At 42.0% G+C, this 22092-nt stretch overlaps 1 protein-coding gene and 1 long non-coding RNA gene across 3 annotated transcripts; one reads left to right on the top strand and one right to left on the bottom strand.

Annotated features, from left to right (window-relative positions):
* The first annotated feature begins 5089 nt into the window (after window positions 1–5089).
* Window positions 5090–21635, top strand: ZBTB41 (zinc finger and BTB domain containing 41). 2 transcript variants are annotated; one of them, XM_082225451.1, is made up of 11 exons: window positions 5090–5196; window positions 7687–8795; window positions 10903–11110; window positions 13098–13164; window positions 14519–14666; window positions 15003–15132; window positions 15394–15489; window positions 16774–16880; window positions 17164–17269; window positions 17817–17905; window positions 18746–21635. In XM_082225451.1, exons 2-11 carry the CDS (start codon window positions 7778–7780, stop codon window positions 19399–19401), a joined length of 2625 nt encoding a protein of 874 aa, XP_082081577.1. In that variant the 5' UTR covers window positions 5090–5196; window positions 7687–7777; the 3' UTR covers window positions 19402–21635. The 2 variants fall into 2 exon arrangements, with proteins under 2 accessions (XP_082081577.1, XP_082081576.1); XM_082225450.1 differs by having other exon boundaries at window positions 7687–8915.
* LOC309533916 lies at window positions 9718–11020 on the bottom strand. Its single transcript, XR_014220527.1, has 2 exons — window positions 10883–11020; window positions 9718–10327 (listed from the first exon to the last, which is right to left on the bottom strand). It is a non-coding gene; the product is annotated as an uncharacterized lncRNA (long non-coding RNA).
* Window positions 21636–22092: the final 457 nt, after the last annotated feature.

Genomic DNA, 22092 nt, shown 5'->3' with positions numbered 1-22092 from the left:
GAAGGTTCTGCCTCAAGGCATGATAAATTCCCCCACCATGTGCCAATATTTTGTGGATAAGGCACTTCAATCCTTTCGTCTTAAGTACCCACATCTTAAGATTCAGCATTATACGGACGATATCCTTTTCTATTCTCCAGTCCTTCCCCCTAATTGGAAACATGATTTAATAACCAGTTTGTCTTTGTATGGTTTAAAAATTGCTCCAGAGAAGGTTCAGGAATCTCCCCCCTTTCAGTATCTAGGACATAAAATGATAGCTAGTTATTCCATTCCAATAATCCCAGAACTTCATGTTTCAAAAACAATGAAATATGTACAACTGCAACAATTGCTGGGAAATATTAACTGGATAAGGCCTTATTTTAAAATCCCTCTTGAAGTGCTAAGGCCACTGTTTTCAGCCTTAAAAGGCCATCAATCTCCAGGTGAGCAAATCACCTTGAACTCTGATCAACTCAAAACTGTTGCAGAGTTGAAAGCAATCATGCGTATTCATTGGGTGGATCGAGCGATTCCTAATGTTATGCCTGATTTGGTCATAATGACGGATTCTGTACAACCCTTTGCTGCAATTATTCAGAAAGGTCCATCAAAAGTTCATATACTAGAATGGCTTTATTTACATCATGCACCAAGAAACACAGTAAACCCTTTAGTGGATCTCCTTGCTCAGCTCATTAGCAAGGGACGACGACGTTGTAAGCATCTTTTTGGTGTTGATTGTAATCAAATTATTGTCCCTATGCCTTTAGAACAATGGGAAACAGCTCTCTCTACGAGCATGGATTTACAGTGTGCGTTCGCTGATTTTGTGGGTCAGGTGGATTGTCATATTCCACCCGATACTCGCCTGCAAATGAGCAAGCAATTCCCTATGTCTTTCTCTTCAATCATTTCCCCTGTTCCTTTGAATGCCCTGACTGTTTTCACTGACGGGGCTCCTTCTAGAGGAGTTGTTGCTTGGCAACAGAATGAGGAGTGGCATAGCCTGTACACTCTCCCACAAAAGTCTGCTCAGCGTTCTGAACTTGCAGCTGCTATAAAAGCTCTGCATTATTTTTCCTCACAACCAATTAACTTGATTGTTGACAGTTTGTATGTTTCAAACGTCATAAGCAGAATGCAAGGCAGTTATGTAAGTCCTTTATTAGATGATAACTTGTTGAGTCTCTTCCTGTCTTTGCAACTGCTTCTTTCTAATCGTTCTCACCCACTTTTTGTAGTGCACATTCGCTCTCACCAACCTTTTCCAGGTTTCATTTCAGATGGAAATGCAAAAGCAGATTCTTTGCTAAAGATTTTGCCTGTCTCTCCTATAGAAAGTCATGCTTTTCATCATCAAAATGCAAAAGCCCTTAGCCGCCAATTTCAAATTTCATTGGAAGAGGTGCGTGCAATTATTCAGCAGTGTCCTCAATGCTCCAATCAGATTGGCCATCCCAGCCCTGGTGTTAACCCTCGTGGACTGGAAGCCAATCAATTGTGGCAAATGGATGTAACCCATTTTGCCCCTTTCTCACCTTGGAAGTTTTTGCATGTCTGTATTGACACATTCTCAGGCTTCCTTTGGGTTACGCCTCAAAGAGGAGAGCAAGTAAAACATGTTTGCAATCATCTTGTTCGTGCAATGTCAGTTATGGGCAAGCCTCATTCTATAAAAACTGACAATGCCCCAGCGTATTGTGCAAAAGGCTTTGCTAAATTTTGTGAAACTTGGGATATTCATCATCTGTTTGGCATCCCTTATAATTCTCAAGGCCAAGCTATAGTTGAGCGCTCTCATCGTACCCTGAAAACTGCACTGAACAGGCAGGAAAAGAAAGCAGGCATTCCAAACTCACTTTCAGAAAAGGAAAGTTGGTTGTCAAGTGTACTCTTTACTCTTAATCATTTGAATATCTCCATACAGGATCACCAATCTTACACACGTCTTCAAAAGCATTTCCAGCAAAAGGAAATTCTTCCAGCTCCACTGGTGCGCTATAAAATTCTACCCTCCAATGAGTGGAGTGAACCAGTGAAATTGATTACATGGGGTAAGGGTTACGCTGCAGTTTCTACTCCACAGGGTGCTCGGTGGGTTCCTGCACGTTGTATTCGGCTGCACCATGGCGTGGCGACAGGTTCTTCCGGATCCATTGCCTCAATTCAACCACCAACTCCAGATCACCCGCGATGTGACGTCCAGCCCCCCCAGGACTCGTAAGCGGGGACATCGCAATCCCCCAGTGACGTGGGGCCAAATAAAATCGCTCTCTCTACAAGCTGAACAGTATAGGAGAGAACAGCAACTGGAAGCAAGCCCTACTAACCAGCTTCTATCCCTCATTGCTTGTCTTAATATGAATTCCATGATAATTCTCATTTTCAGTATTTTAATTTTGCCTCTCTCTACTTCAGCTCTTCCTACTGGTGATTCCACATCGTTAAATGTATGGGAATCGTTTGCAAGGACACTCAATGTCTCAGCATTTTGCCTTACTCAGCAAGTAGCCATTGGTGATATCCTTGGCTCTTGTCTCATTCCAGTTTGCCATGATCCTCATGACATACAGAATGATACTTGGTTTTTCTCATTCCTACCTCAAAATGATTCACTTCGTACCCTTGGATATAAAGGTTATCATAATTGGGGCACGCAAATGCGTGAACGCCCACCTTTAGCTATTGATTTGACAACACCATATGTGGCCTCTTATAATGCTATTTGTGCACGTATGGTCAACTGTACGAAACAGAACTGCGTGAAAATGGGCAAAAATAACTTCAATTGCTCTGATTATGTAAACATTTCTTATATATATAAGTACACAGAACTGCCAGCAGGCTGGTTTTGGTCCTGCCCAGGTTACACTTTCAATTACATTCCGGCAAACATTAGTCACGGTACACCTTGTTGTTTAAGCTGTCTGTCTATCATATTGCCTGGAAAACATCATTTCTCTTACTCTAGACATCAGCGTAGTGTTGAATTGTCTGATGACTGCGATGATCTTGTCTCTCTCCCTAGCAGGTCTGAATACATCTCTTTAGCTGTCTCTCTCTTAGGTGTTCCAGGTTTGGCTGTGCGTAATAGCGCAAATATTAATTCTTTAGCTTGCTCTGCAGCAAAATCCCTGAATATTACGTCTCAGGCGCTTCATCTTCTCAACACAGAGCAAGCCGAACTTCGCAACGGTTTATTAAGGTCGAAATCTACCTTGGACTACCTACTCATGGTACATCATTATGGTTGTGAACAATTCAAGGAAATGTGCTGTTTTAACATCACTGACAATTCTAAGGCCGTTCAAAGGCAAATTTCTCATTTGCAAAATCTCACTCATCACATTAAAAAGGATATCGGATTTTCCGGACTCTGGGATTCCTTTTCCTTGTGGTCTACGGCGTGGCTCCCTAATCTCGATTGGCTACGCAATGCCTTTTATTATATCATTATTATTGTATGTATATTAATTTTGTTTTGTTGCTTTCTCCAATGCATTCCTAGCCTTACAAATCTTTTTTCTCGCCTTCTCTCTCCTCCACCACCACCTAGCGCGCTCCTTGCAGCCTATTATGCGAAATGGCAACGCCACCAGTAAGTAAAAAACAAAAATAAAAGGGGAGATGTGGGTAGGATTATTTTGAGATTCGTTGGCACACCACTAATCTTGAAGTACTTTTGCCCCATCCACCCTAGCAGTATTATTTCCGGCATTTGATGGCAAACCACTAATCCGGAAGTATTGTTGCTTTATTCACCTAGTTGCCTTACCTCGCAAAGAAGAAAAAAAAGGAGGAGATGTAGACATGTTATTTCTATGTGCCTAGTATAGTAAAACATTGGTTCTTTTCCTCCTGCATTCTGGGAATTATTTCTATCTTCTCTTTGCTTCTAAAACAGACTATAAGGCCTGTTTATAATCAATCACGCTTCTCTCTCTCTTTCACGCACAAGGCTAAAGGTCTGTGCCTGGCACAGATCTTTCTGTATAGCATTCCTTACATACCACACTTTTTCTCTTTTAGTTCACCTTTAGTTCACAATGATGTGTAAATCACAATGATGTGTTAATCCTCAATGTATAATTAATTGTGTGAGTTTATATAACAATCTAAACATTAGTAAACACCTTAGTCATAACATTATCAATCTTAGTCATAGGTGGATTAAGAGCTTATATGCCTGTCTAAATACAGCTCTAACATTCTGTCTTTCATGTGCCAAAGATCTATGAAGCTATGTAAGCCCGCCTTACATACAAATGAGCCAATAGGATTTCAGTTTCTTTGTCTTGTATTGAGCCAATCAGCCACTAGCACATTCGTGGCCATGCTTTTTGTAACTTTGAATAAAAGGAGATGCTGTGAGGCTAGAGGAAAAAGAATCTCTCTCTCTCTCACTTTCATCTGGCACACACGCAAGCTCTCTGAAAGAAAACATCTCGTTGTCTGTCTTTATTCATCTCTACAAACCTACAAATCCACACAAGGGCAGCCCCACGTACAATGTGTCACAGTAGTCTAACCTAGAGCTTCCCAGGGCGTGGAGGACAGAGGTTAGGCTATCCCTGACAGGATTGGGGCCACCAAGCCTTTCCCTCACTAAACAGAGCTGTTGGACTGGGGATACTGAGCTGCCTGGAGGTTGAGGACGCCTTAAAGCCTCTCATAACCCTGGAAGCAGGGGTGCCAGCTTTAACAGCATATTGGGGTGGGGGGCAGGTATGTCCCACCCCACATAAACGGGAGGCCCTCAGCTATTTTATGGGGGGGCGGGCGAATAGTTGGCTCCCACGTCCCCCCCAAACGGATACTTTTGCCACTCATGGCGCCTCATGGAGACCGGAAGCGGCTGTTGAGCGGAGCGCCCGCTTTGGTGCGGTTCCTGTGGTGGGAAGTGAGCGCGCGAAAGACACAGACAGACAGAGCCGCCCGCCAATCCCCGCTCGCGCCGACACACTTTGGCCCCGCAATGCTCGACGGAGAACCCGACGTGTACACGCGCGCCAGCTCGGCCCGAGTCCCTAGGGCGTCGCCTTTCATTCGCCCGCCCGCCTGCCATTGGCTCGTTTCCTTTGCGCCCGCCCCTTCCCCCACCCACACCACACGCACACGCACGTGCGCTGGGCCCCCTACTGTAAACATGCCGCGACTTCCTCCGTGCGCCTCGACGCACGCCGGAACCCGGAAGTGATGGCGGGGAAAGAGGTGTGTGGAGCGGGTGGGGGCGAGGTGGCTCGAGACTCGCTTGTGCGCGGCGGCGGCGGCTGTCGCCGGGAGGGTGGGGGCTGCGAGGGGTGTGTCCGAGCGCGCTGTCAGCCGTCGCCTTGACCGTTATTTGCTCCCCCCCGCTCCTCCCCTTCCCTCAGCGGTGCTTCTTCAGGGGGGTTTCCGAGGGGCGCTGCCCTTGATCTTGGGAAAGGGGTTGAAGGGGGGGGACTAAGGCCAGGTATGTACTTGTGCGCGCGCGCGTGTGTGTACGTGCTCGCCTCCGATCTGTTATTGGCCGAGGTTTTTTTATTTCGCTGCTGCTGGCGGCTCGTTCCGATCTCCGTGTCGCAGGGGTGGGAATCTCCTTTTTTGGGGTTCACGTGTGAACGTGGCGTCTTAGACACGTGTTGAGCTCGCTGAAGTCGGCGGGAGTAGTTAGGGGCAGAGACGGCTGAGGGGTGGTAAGGAGGACCCAGCAGCTTTCAGACCGCAGGTGGAAATGCCGTTCGCAAATATAATCTTGTGCCAACCAAGCGAAATATGGAGCCGTAGAGTTGGAAGGAACCCCAAGGGGTCATCTAGTCTAACCCCCTGAGGTGCAGAAATATGCACGTATGGGGATCAAACCTGTGACCTTGTTGCAGTGGGTCAGGCTGTTGGTGGAGCAAGCTCCCCACAGGCAGGATTCCTGCATTGTAGGGAGGTTGAATTAGATGATGGGGGAGTCCCTTCAAACTCTACAATTACAGTGGTACCTCGGGTTAAGTACTTAATTCGTTCCGGAGGTCCGTTCTTAACCTGAAACTGTTCTTAACCTGAAGCACCACTTTAGCTAATGGGGCCTCCTGCTGCTGCTGCGCCGCGGGAGCACAATTTCTGTTCTCATCCTGAAGTAAAGTTCTTAACCTGAGGTACTATTTCTGGGTTAGCAGAGTATGTAACCTGAAGGGTATGTAACCCGAGGTACCACTGTATAGGATTCTATGAACCAGTGCTTTTGTGTGTGTGTTCACGTATGTACATCCTACTCTCACTTTGTTGGCTGCTACCAAAAGTAAGCTTTGAATACAGGAGATGATAAAAGTTACGCAGTTTCAAGTGTCACAGCCTTCCCTGCTGTGCCCTTTTGTTGATATCTCCTTTTACCATATGTTTCGCTCAGGTCTTAAGCGTGATGCCGGGACAGCAGGGAGAATTTACCTGTGTGACCTTGCCTGAGCTAAGGATTTAAATGATCCCAGGGTTTGACTAGCTATTACTATCATTATCATTATTGTTACCACTGTTGTTATTGATATTCACCCTTCACCAGTGGGTGCCATTCACCAGCAGGTGCCAGGGTGCCGTTACGGCAATTAAATTTTAAAACAGTTCAAAGAGATCACAATCGCAGGAATGGGGTGGGCCCTGAAAGCACACATCTCGGGTGTCAAGGACGAAGGAAAATAGATGTGAATGTGGAATGAGGTAACTGATACTGGACAGTCATGAAACAGCAGGAAACTGTTGCTTATTTAAATATATCACCATCATATTTTTAGTGCCAGGGTGAAGGAAAAGACGCTTCTGGGATGTTGTTCTGCCACTGTTGCCAAAATAGCCTTGACTTTGGGAGTGGGGAGTCGAGGGCTGCCATTTGCTCCATTTCAGGCAGCAAAATGCGTCAGAGTGGTCCTGAATATGGCAATGTGTCCATGCTACACTGAATAAGCAAATTTTCATGTTTTCCTGGTGCATTTTAAAATTGAGCTGTTAGGGCAGCATTTTTATAGGTCATTTAAGAACTTGGTATGCAGGACTTAAGCATGTTTAATTTAAAGCAAGGCTGTAATTTGAAGAGAACTCAGTTTGGAGGAAATCTTGTTAAAGACTGAGTGGTAGGCTCATCTAAGCTTAGTTCCTAGTCAACATGTTTTGTGTTGCTACTTCAAGTGTTGTAAGTACACACAAACTGAGTTTTTTATATTAAGTAACAAATATTAACAATGTTTATCCACATTTCTCCCCATCATTAATGTATACAGATAAATGGTGGTGTTACTGTGCAATCATAACTGTTTACTCAGAAGTAAGTTTTATTTGATTGAGTGGGACTTATACCAGGGTAAGTGGTGTTAGAATTGCAGCTTGCCTTATGTAGGGAATATATTTTAGTTTAAAATACCTCCATATGTGTGCAAACAACCTTCTCTTATTCTAACATAGTTGTGCAAATATGAAAAATCACCACTTAAAGACCACTTAACATAGCTCTTGTGTAAAGGTTTATGTAAGTGTACCTCTTGATATGTACCTTGTAGAATCTTTCAGACTAAAAGTTACATTTTGGTCTCTAGAATATGCGTGGGTGGTGACTGGCTTTGAGGGAGCAATGAATATATTTCCAAACCATATTACCTGCTCAGAAGTAACTTAATTCCTGCTGAGGAATTACATGTGGCTGGGTTTCAAACAAAAAAACATGTTTAAATTGTTTGTTTTTTACAGATTATAATTTCAGATATTACTGAAGCAGCGATCTGTTTGAGAGACTTTGGGTTACATATGAAGTTCCTGATTTTAAAGTGGCACAACTGCAATGAAGAAAAGGAGAAAGCTCACTGCAAATTTAGATGACAAAAAACATCTTGATCATCGGAGGGAATCTTCAGATAAGATTCCTGTTACAGATTCTGTGCAGAAAGTTATTGCTGGTTCTGCAGGAGTAGCTGCTGCAGACCAGCTTGAGTATTCTAAAGAACTCCCGCCATCAACAGCTCAAAGAAAGCTTTTGAGCTCCTTGCAGTACAACAGAAATCTACTCAAATATTTAAATGATGATCGACAGAAACAACCATCTTTTTGTGATCTGCTCATAATTGTTGATGGAAAAGAATTTAGTGCCCACAAAGTAGTAGTTGCTGTTGGGAGTAGTTACTTTCATGCCTACTTGAGCAAAAATCCAAGTACAAATGTCGTTACCTTGGATCACGTAACTCATTCAGTTTTCCGCCATCTACTTGAATTTCTCTATACGTCAGAGTTTTTTGTATACAAGAATGAAATCCCCTTAGTTTTAGAGGCAGCTAAGTTTTTAGATATTATCGATGCAGTCAAGCTGCTGAACACTGAAAATGTTTCCAGTTTGCAATTTGAAGAGGCGACGGAGAATGCATCCCAGGTAGAAACATCCAGTGAGCAAACTCCCCAAGCAGCAAGCAATCACCAATGCACTCTGTGCAATCGCAACTTTTGTTACAAGAAATCCTTAGAAAATCACTTGTCCAGAGCACACAAAGCTTCTGCCCGGGAAAAAGAACATGGGTTAAAAATGGTCGAGAGCTCAGATACTTCTACCAGAAGATCATTGCGAAATCGCAAATGTCCGGCTAAGTTTGATCAAAATGACAATGAAAGTGGAGAGGCATCTGATGGCAATTTAAATCAAGCGAGTCCTGGCAAGAAAAATGATGAGTCTAATGACGAGTCTAACAATGAGTCTGAAGACAGTGGAAGTGAATATCACACTGATGAAGACAGGCAAGAGGAGGACACAACTGACACTGAGTCTGAAGAGCAAAGTGAAAAAGAATGTGATGAAGAAAGACATGAGACAGGTGATCCAGCAGGAAATATTTCTGGAGGCAGTCTTTCCACATATATCCCAGTCATTTTTCAGAACGGTAGCAAAAAATACTTGCAGTGTCCTAAGTGTAATAAAATATTTGATCGAGCAGGTAAGTGGGAATCACATGCTCGATGTGCTTTGCCTCTTAGGTTCAAACAGATTTGTGGTCTTTGTGATCGTTGCTCACAACTCTAAAAGGGCTTATGCCACACACTGTAAATGCAGGTCCTATATAGAGCATTACAGTTCATATTATTGAGCGAAGTGTGTAGCTGACATCCTTGGAGTAGTAAAAGAAAACTAGAACCTCATGTGTTCTGTATATTGCCATATCCTTTGTGCTAGTATAACATACAGCAAGTTATGGTCATGTCATTTAACTACCTAAACAACCATATTTTGAAATGCATGTGAAAATAACATTAGAAAAAAGAACTGTTAGATGTGTAATCCAGAGAATACTTCAGTTTTTCCGGACTTGCTGTTACAGTTCTTTTAAGCACAAGTCATCTTTGAAAAAGACATGCATGTTGTTGTTAGGCATTTGAACACGTGTGTTAATTATTGGAATTGAGAGTATCTAACATGCCTTCTATATGATGTTGGGCTACAACTTTTGCCAGCCCCAGTCAGCATGACCAGTGATCAGGTGAATGGGGATTGTTGTCTAGCCATCACCTGGAAGGCAGATCATCACCATTATTATTATTATTGTTGTTGTTGTTGTTGTTGTTGTTGTTGTTACCCTGCCTTTCACCCGACAAGACTCAAGGCAGTTTGAGATGAAAACTAGAATCACTAAAAACAATAATTTAAAACAATTAAATTGATAGAATTAAAACTAGATATATAAAATCTGTTTAAAACATACAGAAGATAATTATAATAAAAACAGCACAGCACCAGCCCTCTCATTAAAAGCACTCAGTTCCCTGTTAAAGCAGTATGATCTTCACCTGCTGGCAAAAGATTGGAGGGAGCCAGACTATCTTCTCCAGGGAGCAGCCACCAAGAAGGCTCTCTCCTGAGTCACCACCAAGCATGCCAGTGAGGATCTAATCATCATCATCATCATCATCATCCTTATAACCCTCACATCTGACTGGGTTGCCCCAGCCACTCTGGGCAGCTTCCCACATGATAACAGCAAAATGTCAAACCTTAAAAATTTCACGATACAGGGCTGCCTTCAGATGTCCCTGCTCTAAATCATTGGTCTTCATCTGGTGGACCATGACTTTTACCAGTCGTCATTGCAACCGAAAGTGAAGGTCAGATGTAGGTCTGGTTACAAAGTTTGTTGCCTTGCAACTCTTGGGAACACATGATGGTGATGGCTTTATGAACTGAACCTGCCGCATTCTGGCATGTATGTTAGTTGCATGGATGCTGCAATTTATGTAATTGTGACAGCTCACAAAAGGCCTGCTGAAGTCATCTAAACTGGAGGCACCAGTTGATACTGTGATCCTCCTTGTGGCCTTACATGCTGTTAATGCTGATCAGCCATCTGAGCCAGGCCTTAGTCAAAAGGTAAAAACAATATACAACAACAAATTTAAATTGGTGAATTAATCCAGGTTCCGGTAAAGTTAAAGACCTCTGTGCTCAGTTATTACAGCAGGGCATGGTCCAAGGCATGGCATGACTAGTTGGTCAAGAAGACTCTAGCAGAGGAACTGAAACTCATTGGTAGAGTCCCTATGAAGTCTGGGGAAGCACCTTAACAATTTCATTGCAGTGCCAGCTGAGATCGATTTAGGTGAAATTGACATGGTGCGTCAACACACTTTGCATTGTGTTTTAGCTCTTGAGTGAGTTTTCTCAGGTTGTGAACTAGTGGTGGTGACAACCACATCCCAAACACTCTGCTAGATCAGCTAGAAGAAGACAGAACAATTTCCCTATTTAGAGAACGTGTTTCTCCCCAAATGGAAATACTTCCTTGAAGAAGGGCTTCATTTATTTATGTAAAGCACTATAACCTTGGAAATGCCATCTGAACCTATACTTTGATGCATAGTAGCACTGAATGTTTGCAGGACTAGTTGCTGGTTGGGTATCTAATATTTTAACTGGAGTGGTTTGTTTTGTAGGGAAATTTGAGATCCATTCTCGTGTGCACACTGGCGAGAAGCCGTTTCAGTGCGATATCTGTCATCAGCGCTATTCAACCAAATCCAACTTAACTGTACACAGAAAGAAGCACAATGATGAAATTGTATGTCATAAAAAGGAACACAAATGTCCATATTGTAACAAACTGCACGCCACAAAAAAGACCCTAGTAAAGCACTTGAAGAGGCAAGTATGAATGAAATTTCTTATGCTATACTTACATGCTGTGATGATGTGATTTATTTTCAGTACAAGATTATAAAAAGTGTTGACGCAGGGGATTTTATATATAAGCTACCTGCTTGAAATATATGGCAACCATTTATTTTTTAAAGTCCATGGCATTAAAAATGTGTGTGTTGAGGTGCTCTGCATATTTTATAAAGTGACTACATTGTTCCATTGCATGGCAAGCGTTTGCATTTTGAGACAATTCAAATGCTTGCCTGTTGTTGATGCTCTGTCAACACACACACACACACACACACACACACACGAAAACAACAAACCACGAGTGATAGGTGAGGAATCCATATGTATAGCAGTATAGGCTGGTTTCAAATAATGTTTGGGCTAAAGGGCTGGGCATGGAAAAGGCAGCACATGAGAATATGTTACAGCTTTGCTGATGCTGTATAGTTGGAATATACAGGGAATACGTTGGGCTGTGCATTGGACCTCGGCGAAGTCTGAGCTGAATTAGGGTGATTCAGGGGGAACGGGCTTCAACCCAGATTGTCCTGGGCCAAGTCGGGTCAGGCTGCCCTGAGCAATCCAGGCTATTAAGGGTTGGGGACTGTTAGAAACAGATATGAAAGCTAGGAGCTAAATGGTACCTTAAATCTAGGTTATAGGTGCGACAACAGAATGTCTAGCCAGTCTTTTTTTATAACAAAAATTCAAAGCTGAAAATGAATGAACTGCAGCTAAAATATTACATTCATTTTTCATATGGCCTAGTTCCTTCCCCTGCCCACCCCCTAATATTCTTAAGAGGATCTCTTCTCTAGTCTTCAGAGAGTAGCTGAAGTGGGGAGGCAGAAAAAGGTCCTCCTTTCCTTCCACTCTGCAGTTTTAATCTGAAATCTTAAGCGCAGTACTGTACCCAGAGCTTAGAAACGGCTTGCGCTAATGAAATTCCCTGTCACAAAATGTGCCTAGAACAATGGGAGTTTTGAACACTGGTTGGGGAAGAAGGTCGATACTCTTCTGCACAGCGTCTCCTTTCCCATCAGGTCTTTTAAATTCTTGTGTGAACAAGCAGTCACAAAGTAGAGGGGTTCACAACATAAAATTACAATATAAAAACACAAAAATCATAATAAAATATAATATGCAACAAAACTGCAAATGAGAATATATAAGACATTTTTGCTTCTTTTATGTAGCATGGAGAGTACCGTATTTTTCGCCCTATAGGATGCACTTTCCCCCCTCCAAAAATGAAGGGGAAATGTGTGTACGTCCTATGGGGCGAATGCAGGCTTTCGCTGAAGCCTGGAGAGCGAGAGGGGTCGGTGCGCACCGACCACTCTCGCTCTCCAGGCTTCAGGAAGCTATCCGCAAGTCTTGCAAGCCCGGTGGGATGTCCCACGGGCTCGCAAGGCTTGCGGGCAGCAGCCTGCAGCCCAAAAGCTGGGGGACAGCGGGGAGACGCAGCGCTGCCACCCCGCTATTCCCCGACCTGGTCTGGAGGCTGGCGGGGGGGGGGGGGGAAAGCAAGCTTGCTTCTCCCCCCGCCAGCCCCTCAAACTCGGGGGACGGCGGAGCAAGCCGTCCCTGAAGGCAGAAGAGGGAGACGGAACGCTCTGTCTCCCTCTTCTAGCTTGGGGATGGTTGCGCAAAGCCTCTACAGGGCAGCGCAGTGCGCTGCCCCAGAGAGGCTAGGGAGGCTGTCCCTGAAGGCAGAAGAGGGAGACAGAGTGCTCCGTCTCCCTCTTCTAGCTTGGGGATGGCTGCGCAAACCTGGGGGGGAAATAAAAATTTTCCCCTTGATTTCCCCCCCCCCAAAAAAATAGGTGCGTCCTATGGGCCGGAGCGTCCTATAGTGCGAAAAATACGGTATTTTGTTGTGGGTACTAATACAGCTTGTTTCTAATATTTCTTTCTGGGCTCAAGCTTATAATTTCCTTACTCTAGAAATAATTTCTCAATGGATTTTCCCACCCTGCAGATTCCATCCTGAAAAAGTACAGGAATTTCTCTCCAAAAAGAAGAAGAGTGAAGGCTGGAAATGTGATGTAAGCATAACTTCGATTTTATTGGGAAGAAATGGACACTTTTGGTGGTGGTGGTGGTGGTGGTGGTGGTGGTGGTGGTTGTCGTCGTCGTCGTCATAAACCACCCATCAAAAGACTTTAGGGCAGTTCACAAGATAAAATACAAGATAAAAACACAGATAGTTAAAACAGAAACAACAAAACAATAATCCCCACTACTCTGTCTCAGATTCAGAGAACTGACTGTGCATTCAATCAGGCTGTGTGGATTTTCCCTTTCAGCTGCAGTTCTTCATATAATGCACTGGTTTCCTTTACTTTCTGGTGCATGTAATAGTGGGGCACAGGGAGCTCCTATGAGGAGGCCCCCCCAAACTCTAGTGTATGGACAAAAACTCATATTTCATGGCTTTTGATATCTCTTCCCCCCCAACTTATTTTTTAATGTATAATGCTATTCAAAGTTATTATTATAATAATTTTATGCATATGTTGGATTGAGACATTCTTAGAAAATGTGATTGGTACGTGGCAGTGATTGATGCCCAAGTTCTTAACACCAAATAAAAAAGACCAGTCCTACTTTCTGTTATGCACATTTGTGTGTAATACCTTCCTTTGGTATATAGCTGGTTTCATGGCTGCAACGAAGATTTAAAAATAACTGTCTTCATGTGGTAGTATTTTTATCTGGTAGCGTGATCATGTAAATTCATAATGAATAGTAATACCTGCAATTAATCAAGATGCACAGGAATTCTCTCTTCATGCTGAAGATGGGTTAAAACTTGAAGGAATCAGACATGGGTATAGTAGAATAGCCGCTAGTCATAACAACAACAACAACAACAACAACAACAAATTATTTATACCCCACCATCTGGCTGAGTTTCCCCAGACACTCTGGGCGGCTTCCAATCAAGTGTTAAAAACAATACAGCATTAAATATTAAAAACTTCCCTAAACAGGGCTGCCTTCAGATGTCTTTTAAAGAGAAGATAGCTGCTTATTTCCTTCATATCTGAAGGGAGGGCGTTCTACAGGGAGGGCGCCACTACTGAGAAGGCCCTCTGTCTGGTTCCCTATAAGCACACTTCTCGCAATGAGGGCCTCGGCGCTGGATCTCAGTGTCCGGGCTGAACGATGGGGGTGGAGACGCTCCTTCAGGTGTCACATGAGTCACAATGCATTTTCAGAAATATAATATTCTGATTGATTCCTCACTGTCTAAGTATTAGCACTTCTGTTGATTAGTAGCAGAATAATATATTTCTTTCATTGATGTCCAGCCTTCAAGAAGCTCATGTGTGTGTACATGGCACATTCTAGTGAATGTTAATAGTTAATGGTTGGTTGGCTGTTCTATCACTTTAGATTTGCAATAAGTCTTTCACTCGAAGACCTCATCTGGAAGAACACATGATTCTACATACACAGGATAAGCCCTTTAAGTGTACATATTGCGAAGAGCACTTTAAATCCCGCTTTGCAAGACTGAAGCATCAAGAAAAGTTCCATCTTGGTAGGAAAATCCCATTCTGCTAGTCAATATTAAATATAAATGCATTTTCTTCAGTGTGTATTTGTTGACATAAATCATCATTCACTAAGCAACTTGTGCAAATCTCTTCCAGGATTGTGTTTCAGTATGTGTGTTCAACCTGTTTTTAGTTGCTCAAAATAACCAATACTGCTTCCGCTTTTGAAATACGCCTGTATGTAATGAAGGGATTATTAGAAGTGTGTATTTTGCCTGTCTGTTTCATATTCTTGAAGTCCAAAATAATGTGCTTGGCTTTGATGCGATCCTTGTTGCTCAAGTGGCAACAATGTAAATTGCATTTGTCTTTCTTCCCAGGACCTTTTCCATGTGATATCTGTGGTCGTCAGTTTAATGATACTGGCAATCTGAAGCGCCATATTGAATGTACTCATGGAGGAAAGAGAAAATGGACATGCTTTATTTGTGGGAAATCAGTCAGAGAAAGGTAGGTAGTAATATACATGCGTAAAGAAATGTTTTTGTACTAATTTGTTTCTACACACGAAACCTTTAACTTTTCAGAAGTTTTTGTATGATAAATAGGAAAAGGTTGACCTAGTACTTTCAGTCTTTTAAGATCTTACTAATGGGAACTGTAGTTCTCCATTCTTCAGAATGTATTGGACTTTGTCAGAACTGCAACTATTGGTCACAATGAAAAGGCTAGAGTATATATTCTTCAAATATTTCCATTTCTCTCCTCCAGAACAACTTTGAAAGAGCACTTGAGAATCCACAGTGGAGAAAAGCCTCATTTGTGTAGTATTTGTGGGCAGAGTTTTCGTCATGGAAGTTCATACAGGTAACCCATGTCTGTATCATTACTGATAGTAGCATAATGTCAGAAATGCTCTTGACATTTCGTTTACTCTTGGGCAGAAGTTAGAAAAAGCAGCTGTGGTCGCTTTTTATTTTTTTGCAAGGTTACTTGGAGTTGGGCTGGAAGAGGAGGCAGGGAAAGGAGCGTGTTGCCAGCAAGAGACTCTTTGCCACATGAAAAGTTTATATGTTTTTATATATATATATATATATATGCAGGTTTTGGTGTCTTCGGGTGTCTTCCCGTGTAAGAGTCGGGGTGTCTGTGCGACGTTTCGACGAGGTCTCACTCGTCATCTTCAGGCTGGTGCTTTCGGCTTCTTGTTACTGGAACCAAGAAGCCGAAAGCACCAGCCGAAAGCACCAGCCTGAAGATGACGAGTGAGACCTCGTCGAAACGTCGCACAGACACCCCGACTCTTACACGGGAAGACACCCGAAGACACCAAAACCTGCATATATATATATATATATATATATATATAATTTTTAATTGTTTTCCCCCCACAATTTTATACATTTTAACAAACAATTTCTAGCATTAAAATACAAGGTTCTTTTGAACCTTCGGACCTCCTTCCCTCCCTCCATGGGTTCCATGTTTACGATTAAATTTGCTACATCTTTTGCCATTATCCATCTGTTAAATATCCATAATTATCATAAAAAAATCCACATTACAAGTGTCATTACATCCCTGCCAGTGATTTTAATTGTTTACAGTGGTCTTTTAAATAAATTACAATTTTGCTCCAGTCTTTAGGAAATACTTGATCTTACTGGTTTCTGATCTTCCCCATCAGTTTCGCCATCTCTACGTGCTCCATCAGTTTTATCTGCCATTCTTCCTTTCCTGATACTTCTCCTTCCTTCCATGAATAGCTTTTAAAACTGCTGTAACCTCACTTTTGTGTAGCCAGGTGGGCATCTGAGGAAGAGCTCTAATATTAATGAGGATTAAGCTAGGATAGCAGGTTCAGATGTAACAACAGACCCCAGTCAACCTAAGCACAGATTCATAACCCAATTTCAAATCATGGTTTCTGATCATGATTTGTGGGTCACAAGATGATGATTGGAGTAGGTTCAGAGATGTAAACAAACTATGATTTAGGGTTGTGTCTAAATGCTGCAAATAACTCATCCCATGCATGCCGAGCTATTGTTTCATCCCAGTTCTAATTATGGAGATTGCTGGCAGGCTGAGCTTTAACAGTGAACACAAGAGATCCCGTGCAAAGTTAACCTTGTGCATTTATTAATGCAGGCTTCATCTGCGGGTCCACCATGACGACAAGCGGTATGAATGTGAAGAATGTGGAAAGACTTTCATTCGTCACGACCATCTGACAAAACACAAAAGGATACACTCAGGTAGACAAATGACATTGGCTTTTTCATTCAAAGAAACCTTGGTTAGCTCAAAAACAAAAGCCTTTGATCTCCTGTTGGCCTGTAGAAGAGGAGAATGCATGAATTCAAGGCACATCACAGCCCATACATGCAGGACTGAACCATGCATTTGACTTGACCCTAAAGCGTATGAAAATGTACATGATTATTTGGCAGTGTTCTGACAGACTGGGTTTTCCTGGTTTGGGTGCCTTCGGTCTTTTTTATTAAAGCTCATTCAGATTGTGCTTTTGGTTCTCTGAAGGTGAAAAGGCCCATCAGTGCGAAGAATGTGGAAAATGTTTTGGCCGAAGAGACCACCTCAGTGTTCATTATAAAAGCGTTCATCTTGGAGAAAAGGTGTGGCAAAAGTAAGTTTTCATTTTAATTCTGAAACACATTCATATGTCCCAGTTTCAGTGTAACAAGAAGGATCCTTGTGCCAGCACACTCCCTTTCTCTGCACACTTGGCTTTAGGGAGACATTGCAGTTTGCCAAACCACAGTTTCCCATCCCATCCAAACTGGGGAACTCTTGTTTTAAATGCTGCTTGGGAACCAGGATCTTCACCCCTTTCTAGTTTGTGTTTTAGGCTGCTTTGTGGATAAAAGGCTTCCAAAGTGGCATGTAACAATAAAAAAAAATGCTAAAACAAAAAATGAGATTAAGCAGCAGTTCAAATCAAGAGTACAAATTAGTTTGACCTCAAGATGCTGGTAGTTAAGTGCACAGGGTAAAGTTGCTTTGACATTTTCTGCTTGTTTTCTAATCTAACACATATCTTTCTCCAGGACACAATTTAAAGCAGGGGCGGGAATTAGAATGTTAAGCCTATGATTTTGATGTAGTTCATGTATACACTGAAAATATCCATGGATGTGGAGCTTTTTTTCTAATGTGTTCCATTTTCCTTGAAGGTACAAGGCAACATTTCATCAGTGTGAAGTCTGTAAGAAAGTGTTCAAGGGGAAATCAAGTTTGGAAATGCATTTTAGGACACATTCAGGTAAGCAGTTGTGGACTTTATGCTTTGCTGGATCAGCAAGAATAAATGTGATGTTTCATATTATGGAATTCACAAGAGTTGTATTTTGTGGCACATAGTATGCCTTGGCATTTGAATACTAGCTAACAGTTTAGTGTACAGTTTCATGCATGTTTGTAGGCTCTCCTATCTCAGAATCTCATCTGAAAAGTTAGCACAAGCTAGCTTTTCTACATGCCCAAAGTTCTTGATGTTGGAGAGCTGTCATAGAATTGTAGAATTGGAAGGGATCCAATCTAGTCCAATCCCCTTCAATGCAGGAATCTCAACTAAAGTGGTATATTCTAGGAAGAACTGGACCATGTGATCAAAACTGTCAGTTCAGAACTGTTAGCTCTGAGCAGTAGAATAATAAACAAACAAAACAAAATAAAACCCTGCCCATCTGGCTGTGTTTCTATATAAATCATTATGCAAGAAAACAGGTTGTCACAGACTAGATTTCTCATATTCTAATTAGTGGACTATCTTGGTTAATTACACAGTCAGTTGGGATAATTCTTTACCTTTCATTGTTAGGACATCTTAGCACTAGATATAGAGCTACGATAAGCTTTACAAATGCATTTCCCGAATATTAACCTGTTGGCTATTAAAGCAATGGTTTTGTGTTGTTGTTGTTTTTAAAAAAACGAGAATAAAACTTAAAATCACAACTTTGGTTCCCCTCCCTCAAATGTGTGCCAAAATATTTAAATTAATAAAACGCCTCTCCATGCAACGAAGAAACTAATAACGCTATGTCCTATTGATATATTAGGAAATATTTACTCTATTTATTCTGACACTTTTCAAACACAGGTGAAAAACCGTACAAATGTCAAATTTGCAACCAGTCTTTCAGGATTAAGAAGACGTTAACGAAACATATGGTTATTCATTCGGATGCCCGGCCCTTCAACTGTCAGTATTGCAATGCGACATTTAAACGAAAGGACAAGCTGAAATATCATACCGACCATGTTCACGGAGGAAAGTCTGCCGAAGAATCACTAAGCCTGGTGCCGGAGGAGAAAGTAGTCTCTTTGCCAACCCAGTTTGTACCCGATGACAAGGCTTTCCAAAGTGAGTCTAAACCGTTTGTGGAACCAGCCAAGGTTTATCAAGCAGAAACCAAAACAATGCTACAGAATGTATCGCCAGACGTGTGTGTACCACTAACACTGATACCCGTGCAGATACGCGAAACTCAGTCCGATCTTGTAGAACATACCACCCCTGTTTCATCCTCGCCTCACAACCTTCTTTCTTCACAACCTCCTCCAACGGACTACCAGCAAGCGACGGATTTGGCATTTCTAGAAAAATACACACTCACTCCACAGCCTGCAAACATCGTTCATCCGGTCAGACCTGAGCAAATATTGGATCCTAGAGAACAGTCTTATCTTGGAACATTGCTGGGTCTTGATACAGCTCCCTCAGTGCAGAATATTTCAACTAATGAGCATTCGTGATTATGTGTGACAGGCTATTACGACAATAGTCAACAAAGTAATTCACTAGTGCCAGGATTTCTGCTTGTGCAATTGAACTTCTTCTCCCCAAACCTGCTATGGGGGTTGAGGGAACCCCCCAATTTACGGGAGACATGGGGAGAGGGAGTGGCGTTGCATAGCCCAAAATCCTTGTACTAGTGGAACTGCTTCGTTGGAAATAGCCCTTATATTTCCCTAGTCTTGCTTCTCTGTTTAGCAGTCAGAAAGCTCTCAAAGGGGAAAGTTGCCAAGTACAAAGGAAAAGAAGTGTCTTTTTAAATGCAGTGGTTCAACATTCAAAATACAATCGTGTGGTTTTTAAATATTGTACAGCTATTTTTAAAACAACTTTCATGAGGTAATCTTATTCATCAAGAAACCTTAAATGAAATAATTGGGTCATTTATGAATAGCTCTCCACCTTTGCATTATTAATATGCACCTCTCATATATGAAAAAGGTTTTGGGAAGTTCAAAGGTACAAATAACGCACGTTCCTCTTTATATTACAGATCATAAAATTATTTTAACTATTAAAGTTCTGATCTCCCCAGCTTTGCTCTTCCTGCACGGGGAAAACACAACACATTTCCAGGTTTAGCATTGCATCCAGGGATTGTGGCTTGCTAGCAATTTGTCATAACAGAAATATAATTCAAATCTGCATGTACACACAAGACATAATCGTTCTAAGACACATAGGGCTTTATAAAGATCAAACATGGCACTTTTAGTTGGGCAGGGAGAGAACTGGCAGTCATTGCTGTTGCTTTAAGAATCGGTGAAATAAAAGACAGCTGACCCATGCTTTTCAAGGGAATAAATATCTGTATAGAAAAGTATGCTTCTAGATACTGGTTGTTGAGAATTGCAGGCAGAGAGAGATAGAGCAGTTGTCCTCTGCTCCAGCTTCCTAAGTGCATCTGATTGGCCACTGTGAGAATAGGATACTGGGATGAAATGGACTTCCATCGTGATCCAGTAGGCTGCTCTTAAGTCCGTCCTTCCTTCCTTCTTTCCTTCCTTCCTGGTTTAACTTGAGGCAGTCCTAAGTAAACTTAATTGGAAGTAATGGTCTGTTAATCCATGTGACTTAATTGGAGTAAACATCGGATTAGTCAGACGGTGGCCAGCATTTTTAGCGTCCAATAACACTAAAAAAAAATAAATGCTGATAAATCAGTTTCCACTTCTAGTGCTTTTGAGAGCTGTTGCGAGACCTATTCTGAGATAGTTGTGGAAAAGACCCAAAATGTATATGAGCGTTGATACAGAGGTTCTGTGATCCTCCTACAAATCTAGTACTTGTTACCTCATTACAGTATTTTCCTTTATAAATGAATGTTCTTACATTTAAACAATCGTGGAACCATAGGCTACTTGGGTGCCGGGTAGTTTGTGTTCTTGCCCATGTTTCAGCACTTAAAACAGATGGTTGCTACAAGCTTCTTTATGGTTAGGAAAACTAAGAAGCTTGCTTTGCGAGTTCTTCTATCTTAATTGTTGTCTTCAGAGTACACCAAATGTGCGTGTTAGCTGTTGAATAGTGCTAGAAATACGTAGAGTTGAAGATTTGAACGTTTGGTCCAAAGAGGTACAAGAAACTCCTGGTTTTATGGCTTTTGCCACATTTGCACATATCCTAAGGAAAGGTGGGTATGTGTAGCAAGATCAGGAGCAAATACTCAGAGGTACTGCTGTCATGTAAGTATGTTGGATAAGTGAATTAGGTTTGGAGTACATATAATGCTAATTTTTAGGAATGGGGCAAATCATGTAATCTTTTTATGTATTTTGGCATCATTTTGATACTCTAGAACAGCGATGGCCCTCAAGATATTGCTAGACTACAACTCCCATCCTTGTCCATTGATCATGCTGGCTAGAGCTTATTGCAGTTAACATTTGCGGGAGCCAAAGGTTACCCATCTATGATTAAAAAAAGGAAGCTATACAGCCCTGTGTTTACTAACTGCATTAACTAGAGAGTCTCATGAGCTGGAAGTTGCTTGTTTTTAATTGCTTGTTATTCATTTTGTTGTGTTTTAACCAACATTTTTGATGCTAAATTACAACTAATTGGACTTGCGTTTGCTCTGTAGCATATTAATTCGGGAACGGTTTCAAATGTGAAGAACACGAGATGGCCCTTAAAAATCTGTTTATACATATGCTGATGTTGTGAAATTAAAAATGATCATTTTGACTTTGAATCTATAGAATGTTTACCATCACCTCTTCACATCAGTGTTTCATGCAATGAAAGTTTTTCCCCCTGAGTGTGCAGGCCGTGTGTCACCCATGTGCGTCTCCTGGTCTCCTAAATCCTGCATTGCCCATTAAGCAGAGGGGGTCTTTGCTGAATTGACATCTGGGAATGGAGATGTAGTGGCTATATGAAATGCAAATGTAAGGAGACTGTTCCATGTGATGGAACAGCTACCAAATGTCACCAGAAACTTCGGGAACAATTGAAGGTGGAATAACTAGTATATCTATGTAGTACAGCAATTTATATCCTGCATTTCAGGATGTAAATGCTTCCAAGGCAGTTTACAGGTAACATTAATGCAACATTAAACTCATCAGGATCTTTGGCAAAGGACAGTTGATGGTAGATTGCCTGGGGGAAAGAGGAAGATTAGGTAGAGCTGGCCTTGAGATTTTCAT

The sequence above is a fragment of the Podarcis vaucheri genome (assembly GCF_965113315.1).
Source record: "Podarcis vaucheri genome assembly, chromosome: 6".
Lineage (NCBI taxonomy): Eukaryota > Metazoa > Chordata > Lepidosauria > Squamata > Lacertidae > Podarcis > Podarcis vaucheri.
Note: the sequence above shows the minus strand (reverse complement) of the source record. Positions and strands in the feature narration are given on the sequence as shown.

Coding starts and splice junctions, on each gene's coding strand:
- ZBTB41 (XM_082225450.1), top strand. CDS start 7,778: ATGAAGAAAAGGAGAAAGCTCACTGCAAATTTAGATGACAAAAAACAT. Junction 8,916..10,902: donor TAAAATATTTGATCGAGCAG/GTAAGTGGGAAT, acceptor TTTGTTTTGTAG/GGAAATTTGAGATCCATTCT. Junction 17,270..17,816: donor GGAGAAAAGGTGTGGCAAAA/GTAAGTTTTCAT, acceptor TTTTCCTTGAAG/GTACAAGGCAACATTTCATC.